The following is a 9,292-nucleotide window of genomic DNA, read 5'->3' as shown; positions in this document are numbered from 1 at the left end:
TCATTTTGGTTAGTAATTTCAGTAACAGTCTAAATGTTCTTTTATTCATTTCCATAAATTGTGAAAGGCAGTCCCTTGAATTCTGATACCAATGTATTTAATGGTATGCTGCCATACCACCGCATACATTTTGTTATCACAGTTGTAACTTCTTTCTGTGATTTTTTTTTTAATTTTTTTTTAACGTTTATTTATTTTTGAGACAGAGATAGAGCATGAACGGGGGAGGGGCAGAGAGAGGGAGACACAGAATCGGAAGCAGGCTCCAGGCTCTGAGCCATCAGCCCAGAGCCCAACGTGGGGCTCGAACTCATGGACCATGAGATCGTGACCTGAGCTGAAGTCGGACACTTAACCGACTGAGCCACCCAGGCGCCCCTTCTTTCTGTGATTTTTGAAGTGTTGACTGTGAGGCTTAGAGGCCCTTGTATTAGGGGAAGTCACTTTAAAGAAAACTCTAGGGCAGACAGAGGAGCCACATTAATCTATGCCCATTGATGACCCATGATAAATTTTATTACAAACCATGCTCTCCTTTTTTTTTTTCTTTAAGTTTATTTACTTATTTTTGAGAGAGAGAGAGAGGGAGAGCAGGAGCAGGGGAGGGGCAGAGAGAGAGGGAGAGACAGTGAATCTCAGCAGGCTCCATGCTCAGCACAGAGCCCAGTATGGGGCTCAGTACAGGGCTCGGTACAGGCTAGAACTCACAAGCTGTGAGATCACGACCTGAGGCGAGTCGAAGGCTTAACCACCAACTGAGCCACCCAGGTGTCCCAAGATCATGCTCCTTTAATCCTCCTCATGGTATTCACACATGTGAGTTCCGAACCAGATTTTTAATTATTCCAGGTAGGATCCATATCTTCATTTCTCTCTGTCTCCCCAGTGTGTCCACTTTATATAAGAGTAAGATCATTATAAATGTTATTTATTAACAAAAGGACATTTTTGTCTATGAAATAGCCAAGTGGAAACATCTCCTATTTGAAAAAACCCATATTATTTACTATGGTAGTTAGCAAATCATACCTGCAATTGCCTATTTTAAAGATGTTTGTTGTTAAGATGAAGAATATAATTTCATCTAGAAATTAGATCAGAAAAGCTACAATAAAGTTTCTAGTGCCATAAAATAAGTCATTTTAATAATAAAGACACATAAATAAGGTGTTTATTATGATAGAGACAATAAAGTTGTCTTTCAACCCTGTACAACACTGAATTCCAAGTAATTTGTAAGGAATATATTCATCTTTTTACATTCAAATAATGGCTGAACAATGATGATTATCATTTTTGCTGAATAGTTTTCTTTTTATCTTTTACGAATTCACCCAGTATTACAGTAATTTATACTACTACAGTGCTTGGTAATATTGAAGATATGAAATAAAATTCTTCTAACAGTATTTAGAAAATAAAAATAAAATAATTAAAAGTTATTTGTATAACTTTTTTGTGAAAACAAAATAATTAATATTTTTTTCTGTAAAAATAAATTACATACTTTACGTTGAAACATCATTCTATTAAAGTGTTTAGAAAATAGTTACATTCACGTTTTGGCAGTGTGCTCAAACATTCTTATATGCCATTCCCTCATGCATGACAGAATGAGGTGCAAGCTGTTTACATGGGAGCAACAGCTTATTTTCACAGGAAAGGAAATGATACGTGAAATGGAATTAACTTCAAAAACCAAGTATCATAAGACAGAGATACAATAATTCACGAAGAAAACGTATCTTTCAAGGCCTTTCAGGTGATGCAACCTTTGACTGTACTTTATCAAAGGTAGGTTTTAATCATGCTACCCTGTAACTTCCATCAAATTAGCATGTCCGTTGATCGCAGTTTTAAAGCATAGTGTCTGGTCAGTTGACGAAAGCACAACAGTTGCACTGATTAAGGACCATTTTTGTAAAGGAGCAAAAGAAATCAGCATCTCCATTCTCCTCTAAGTGTGGCTTGCAAGGGTAACACCTTTGGCACAAAACAGAACCGTCTTCCACATGACGACCAGGTGGCAGCAGTCTCTGGAGTGGCACAACATGAAAACAGGGCTGCTACTTCTGGCAGTAAAATTATTGAGCCAAATTTGCTGGTCTCTCTAGAAAACAGCTGAAAGACTAAGACCGACTTCAGTTTAACCAGACAGGAAAAAAATTTGTACTTATCTAAGATAATGGCAAACGCCTGAATGGCAATTTGGAAATGAACCTGCTTTCGGCTGTTTCTTCTTTTTCTTACTTTTCTTCTGCTTTTTCTCAGCCTTATTTTTGCTCGGCTTCTTTTTCTTGTTTTCCTCTTTATACCATGGTCCCCAGACTCCTCCGTTGAGCCGAGGATTACTCCTAGGGTCTTTGGGAGGGTACCTGACAGGCACTGCGGTTTTATTGAACTGTGAGAGCCTCCGTAGGAGCTGTTTCACGATTCCAGGATACCTAGTAGATAGGTCCACCCTCTCGTATGGGTCAGCCGTGATGTTGAAAAGCCATATGCTTTTGCCGGTTGACAATGTAATTCGTTCATTGTGCCACCGGTTTGGCCCCAGGTTGCTGAAAGACTGAGGGGGAACCCAGTCACTGTAGCCAGGGTTTCCTGTAAGCAGTTTCCAGTGCTGCACCCTGATGGCTGACTGGATTGCAGTGTTCCAGATCCCATAGCCTGCTGCCCAGGAGCCATTTTTTGCCTTGGTATAAATGGGGTCGATGTTGTGCAAAATATCCACCCGGGGTGAACGAAGGCCTTCGCTTATGGTTTCCCAGACATCATAGCCATCCAGTTGAGTGTCCTCATCAATCTGTCCTTCAGCCAGTGAAATAAGAGTGGGGTACCAGTCAGTGATGTGCACAAGCTCCTTACACACTGTTCCCTTGTTTTTCAGAAGTGGACTATGCACAAAGCCAACAGCTCGAATGCCCCCTTCCCAGTATGTTCCTTTGCTACCTCTGAGAGGCCAGTTACTTCCTCCTGCTGTGGGTTGGCCGCCATTATCTGAAGAGTAGATGATAATGCTGTTGTTATAGAAACCGTACGTCTTCAGAGCCAGGGTCACATTGTTGATTGCTTCATCTAAGCAGGAAAGCATGGCAGCATACCTCCGCCTATTTATGTTGATAATGGATCTGTAATGTTCAAAATACCTGCCAGGAGCTTGCAGTGGTGAGTGAACAGCTTGGTAGGCAATATATAAAAATATAGGCTTTCTGGGATCATGGGAAGCTAAGATTTGCTGAACTCTTTGAGTGTACATCTGTGTGGAGTATAGGCCATTGTCATAGTCCCAGGCAGCATTGTCATTTTCATATAAGTCATAGCCACACATCCCAGGACTGTCACATTTGTAGTGTGTATAGTAATCACCGCTTCCCAAGAGGGAACCAAAAAAGGTATCAAATCCTCTCTTGGTAGGCATACATTCTTTTCTGTAAAAACCCAAGTGCCATTTTCCAACCATATGTGTCGAATATCCAACCTCCTTCAGCTTCTGAGGTAGGGTTGCATTGTCCAGAGGTAAGCAGTTGGGTTGGGTAGGTCTTATGATAGAATGTTGAAGTCCGGTGTGTATCTGATACCTTGATAAGAGTAAAAAATTTTGTCAGTGCAGGATAAAAGAGATATTATAAAGATTCTTAAACAATGCTCTTATGAAGAGAAACTTCACCCCAAATAAAATATGACCAATTCAGTATTTCTACTGCTGATTCAAAAGTCTTATCCTAGTTAGTTTCATATATAACATTTGAAATACATTTGACTCTAAATCAGTACTTTTGAAACTGAGATTTCACCACTTACCTCAAAGTGTTTTTAAAATTCTTCTAACAGGATTAATCTGAATAAACTTTAATCTCTTAACTAATGATGTAATGTTGAAAACTAATGTGATAAGGGAAAGGATATGAATGTACATAGAGTATTATTATTATTATTATTATTATTATTAGTCTAGAGAATTCACATTAGCTCCCAAATCATTTCCTGAGATCTCTAATTCAAGCTAATTCTGAAGTACTAAAAATACATGCAAAAGTTATACAAAAGTCTCCTGTTTGATTGTCACAAAAATATTTTATAATTAGTCCCCAGCCTGCTAGATCTCTGTAAAGAGAAAGAATTTTTTCTGGCTCACAATACATTATTGCTGAAAAACCATCTTAGGGTAAGTATTTTAGCTAATGCTAAGGAAGGATTACATTTTCCCCCAAACAGCAGGAAATGAGTTCTTTCATGTATTTTCCACAGTGTCTCCCTTTTTAAAAAAGTTACATTCACTTACAATGTAGTCTAGGAAAACAAGGTAACCCTTTCTATACATTAAAATTAAATGAACATTAGTTTCTGGCATTGTTCTTTTTCCCAAAGATATTTTGCCAAGGATTTTTTTTTTTTTTTTCAGAGAATGGTTATTATCACATAGTGTATGAATTTTCACTCGGGTCAAGATGTGCCTATCAGTTAATGACATTTAAAAGTGATTGATTCCATAGTTATTATATACGTTCAAAAGGACTTTTAAAACAGAAAATATAGAAATTCTGAAAAAATGAAGGTTGTAGAAGGTTTTAAAGTAAATGTGAAAATATTCTTGGAATCAAGTTACAAAGAGTAATATTGAGATCAAAAGTAAAAGTTTTTTACAATGGATTTAACCAGAAAGGCCAACATGTCATACATACCTTGGGTGAGTACTTCAATTTATTTAAATCTACAAATGAAAGGTTAATGTAACTGTGAGTTCTTTTGAAGTATCAATTGTAGTCACATGCTTTTGGTTTTGTAGGGTCTATAGGGATATTTGGTCACTAAGGCAAGGCAACATTCACATGGGCCCTGTCTGCTCTGCTGATCATTTAGCTGTCAAAGTTTCACAATTATCACAATTGTAAGAATTTAAAATGTAATCAATTCTCAAAGAAATAAGCATTTCAAAAGCATTATGTAGCACCAAAGTCAGACGGTATTGTTACTATCCTTGGTAACTTTTTAAAATACTATTTTATGTATATTTTTCTGGTGATTTTAAGTTTGTATATTTTGAGAGAGAGAGTGCGTGTGTGAGTGCGTGCAAGCAGGGGAGGGCCTTTTAGAGAGGGAGAGAATGAGAATCCCAAGCAAGCTCTGTACTGTCAGCTCAGAACCCAGTTCTGGGTTGGGCTTGAATTCATGAAACAAACCGTGAGATGGATCATGAGCCAAAACCAAGAGTCAGACGCTTAACGGACTAAGCAACCCAGGTGCCCCTCCTTGATAATTTTTGATGATCTAGTTCAAGATCCAAAACATTTGCTTGTGAAACTATTGATTTTGTGACAAGGACATGACAAATTGGTAACACCTATCATCATAAGCATTGAGTAAATTTAAAAACTGAAAAATCTGTATGGGCAAGCATTTTGATGAATTATTAACTAAATAATTCTATGCAGAAAATGTACTTGGCCAGAGCATCTATTCAATTCATTGAATGGCTGACCAATTCAATCTTTCTAATCAAACTGGGCATTTTCTCAGCTAGTACTAAAAGCAAAAGTAATTGAGCCTTTTGAAAAGCAGGAAGTACAGAAAATGTTTACACAAAAAATAGTAGGAAAGAAGAGGTGTGCTTCTTTCAGGAGAGGGTATAGTGTTAGCAGATAAGTGAGAGAGGTCAGAATTATTAACTGTGTGGTTTCTGTCTTCCCCACAGCCTAGAACAGTTTTCATATGGGAAAATCCAGAACCAACAACAAAAAGATTAGGCAGCGGCTCATAACAGAAGAGATATTTTCAGGACAGACTCTTATTAAATGAACTTGAGACTGAGGCCAAATTGGTGGAGTTTCAGGTAGAATCTGGGGCATGGGTTAGGGGTACAGTTTGGGGGTCAGACAGTGTTGGGTTTGAGTTTGCTCCACTGCTTATTTGCTGTGTAGCTTTGGGCAGTACTTAACCACTCTGATCCTCAGTTACCTCCTCTGTAAAATAGAGATAATAATACATATTGTGTTGCTGTGGCATTGAAGACAGCATAGAGTCTGGTAAGGAGAATATGTCAGCAAATGATTGGTTTTGCTATTATTACATCAGAGTTCTGAGTTACTATGTTACACATTTGTGTAAAGTTTTATAATGTATAGGCTTTCTTTCACATGTATTATTGCATTTAGTCCTCATTGCAACAGTAAGAAGTAGGATGCTTTTATGTTAACTTTAAACATTTTTTAAAAGTTTATTTATTTTGAGTGAGAGAGAGAGAGAGAATAGGAGGGGTAGAGAGACAGGGAGAAAGAGAGAGAGAAAGAGAGAGAGACAGAGAGAGAGAGAGAGAGAGAGAGAGAGAATCCCAAGTAGGCTTTGCACTGTGAGCACAGAGCTCAACATGGGGCTTGATCCCAGGAACTATGAGACCACAACCGGAGCTGAAATGAAGAGCCAGATGCTTGACAGACTGGGCCACCCAGGTGCCCCTTATGTTAATTTTAGAGACAAGAGAATAGAGATGTAGAGATGAGCCCAATTCCTCCAACCTGCTCCTCCAAGCTGTGAAATGAATTCCTGAATGACAGAGCTTAAGCTGATGATCTTTCTATTCTCTTACAGAGTTAATATCAGTACTTCTTGAAAAATCAAGGAGCAGAGGAAAGATGGCATCAGTCTTGAGAAGCAAATCGGTTCTAACTTTCTAATGAAAGATGGGGAGGATTTTTGTAAACCAAATAGTGAGGCTTATCGTGATCCCAGAAAAAAATTGAGAATAATTTTTTAAGGGGATGCCTCGTGAGCATGTAAAAGAAAAACAAAAACAAAACAAAACAAAAACAAATTAGGTGGAGCCAAAAAGAAAAGTCTTGCTAAGTTAGCTTCATTGTCTTTTTTAAAAAAAGATCAGTATTAGATAAAGAGCTTAGGAAAATGATGGGCATTTCAAAAATCTGCTCATGATTCTTTTCTTATAAAATAATGAAAAAAAAAATAACTGTATGGTAACATTGTATATTCACCAGAATAATAATAATAATGTTACACATTCACACCAATCAAGGCATACAGAAAATTTTCATTTATATTATTTCTCTGGCTTCTACAACTCTGTGGACTAGGCAGGGGTAATCCATTTATTACTTTCATCTAATAACAACGAAGACAAAAACACTGAAACTCAGAGTAATTTAGTATAATTGAGTGGTTTGCCAGGCTTTACAGCTGTAAATCTTGAGGTTCTACTCTGGAATCCAGATTTTTTGGCTTTAGAGACTTTTCCATGGTACACAAACAGATTATTGAACAGCTAGACCTATTTAAAGTTTGGGTTAATTCATTTGCATTAATCTTCAGTATTTATTAGTTCAGTTAAGCAATATGTTGAGTGTAAAATGTGTGCCAGGGACTAAGCTTTTGTTTTGTTTTGTCCACTACCTTCCCATCCCCAAAGCTTTGACATCCCTAAGTGAGCTCTAGGTAAAGATCGTACCAGTGACGGGGGTGAGTTCAAGGCATGAGCTCCTTGAACCTTGGGGTCAGGTGGGGCTTGAGACAATGCTTTCAGTCATGGAGAACACCACTGAATGGTAATAAATTATTTTCTTTCAGGAAGGAGATGGTTGGAATCTAGGGAAGAATCTTTGGCAAAATAGTGACTTTAAGTTGGCAGCAGCAACTAGCTTGATTATCAATCAGATAATTCTTCAAAATACACTACAAAATAGTATATTAATTAATGTAACTGATTAATTGGTTGAAGACTGCTGATCTGGAAAGTAGTCTCGAGCAGTACAACAAGGCTCTTTCCTTGGCTTCAATGCATTGGTCATTATTATCCATTGATTATTATAATCCATGATATATCCATATCCATTATCATCCATTATTGCTATGACTTGAATAAGAAACAGAAGAATTGCTTATTATCTAGGTGGAATAGTCAATATTATAAGTGGCATAATCAAGATTCAAAGTAATCTAAATGACCTGAAATGTTGAAACAAAGACGATGATATACAGATCAAAAGTTAAGGAAGGGCTCAAAGAGTGAGGGGAATATATCAAAAAGATGCAGAATCCTGAATGAAGGGGCTCTTGTTGGCCAAATCTGGGATAATGTGAGCATCAAAATAAATAGTGATAGTAAAGAATTATACCAATGAATCAAATAGGAAACCCTGAGTCCATACTAATAAAAATAAATAAGTAAATAATAAAAGGTTGCTATGGAATGGGATGACATAGTCTACATAATAATTACAAACCACGTAATCAAAGAGTAACTGTACAGTGAAAGCACCTGATAAACACCATATAAATCAAGCGATTAAAGTTAACATCTCAGTAACTGGGACAAATCAACATCTTGTGCCTGCAGACAGGATGCAATGAGAGGAGAACAGCATTGTTTCTGTGGTGTGCCAGCCTAAGATGCATAAGGTGAATCTAGTCCCGAGTAAACAACAGGCAAACCCAAACTGAGGGATATTCTACAAAAGAATGGCTGAAAATATTAGAAAAGTGCCAATATAATGTAAGTCAAAGAAATGGTTCAGGAGAAAATGTTATTTTTTGTTGTACATGTGCAGTACTTGACTTTTTCTATGAGAGTGTTTCAAAATTTAAAAAAAAAAAACTGTAAGGAAATCTAATTGGGATAAGTGGAAAGCACTACATGTTAAAAAACAATCATTTACATGATCATTATAGATCTGGGAAGTTGTATATATCAGACTATGAATTTGATAAAAAAGCAAATATGTAAAGAGCTAAAATGCTAATAAGATCTTACATTATATAAGGGCAGTGTGCAAATTCTAAGAAGTAATATTCCTACTCTGTTAATCAGAACACATCTGGAATAGAGTATTCAATATTTAAGCATGTTGTCCCCAAATATATGTACATTTTTTAATTTATAAATCACAGACATCCACTGCTATACCAACTTATGAACATTATAAAGCACACACAATAGAAATTTTAAAAAAAGAAGTAGATAAAAATAAATAGACTTTCTGGTATTTGTTCTTGTATCCTAATGAATCACCCTGTGTTGCCCTAGAAGTACGTATTCCAATTTGGAGACCACTGGTACAGAAGGTAGATTGGTAAAAGATGAGAACTGAAACAGGGATTAATTAGGACGCTGTTACAATAGTCTAGGTCAAAGATGATGGTGGCTTGGACTACCACCTAGTGGCAATAAAAATGGAAGTAAGTGGATAAATCCAATGTATAATTTGAACTTAGAACTGATAAGACTAAATCAGTGAAGGGAGGGAAAGGAAAAGGAAAAAAAAAAACAAGGACTTTCAGATATGTG

The 9,292-nt window shown here is 36.9% G+C and overlaps 1 protein-coding gene across 2 annotated transcripts in view; it reads right to left on the bottom strand.

Annotated features, from left to right (window-relative positions):
- Positions 1-384: 384 nt before the first annotated feature.
- ARSJ (arylsulfatase family member J) overlaps positions 385-9,292 on the bottom strand; it is an 86,454-nt gene continuing 77,546 nt past the window's right edge. For both annotated transcript variants that reach the window (XM_053901289.1, XM_019418250.2), the window contains one exon: positions 385-3,578. In XM_053901289.1, the coding sequence (XP_053757264.1) occupies positions 2,174-3,578 (1,405 nt within the window). In that variant the 3' untranslated portion in view covers positions 385-2,173. The remainder of the gene's footprint in view (positions 3,579-9,292) is intronic.

Source organism: Panthera pardus, unplaced genomic scaffold (assembly GCF_024362965.1).
Source record: "Panthera pardus isolate Hobbes unplaced genomic scaffold, ASM2436296v1 HiC_scaffold_13, whole genome shotgun sequence".
In the NCBI taxonomy this organism is placed as follows: domain Eukaryota; kingdom Metazoa; phylum Chordata; class Mammalia; order Carnivora; family Felidae; genus Panthera; species Panthera pardus.
This window is presented reverse-complemented; position numbering and strand designations above follow the sequence as displayed.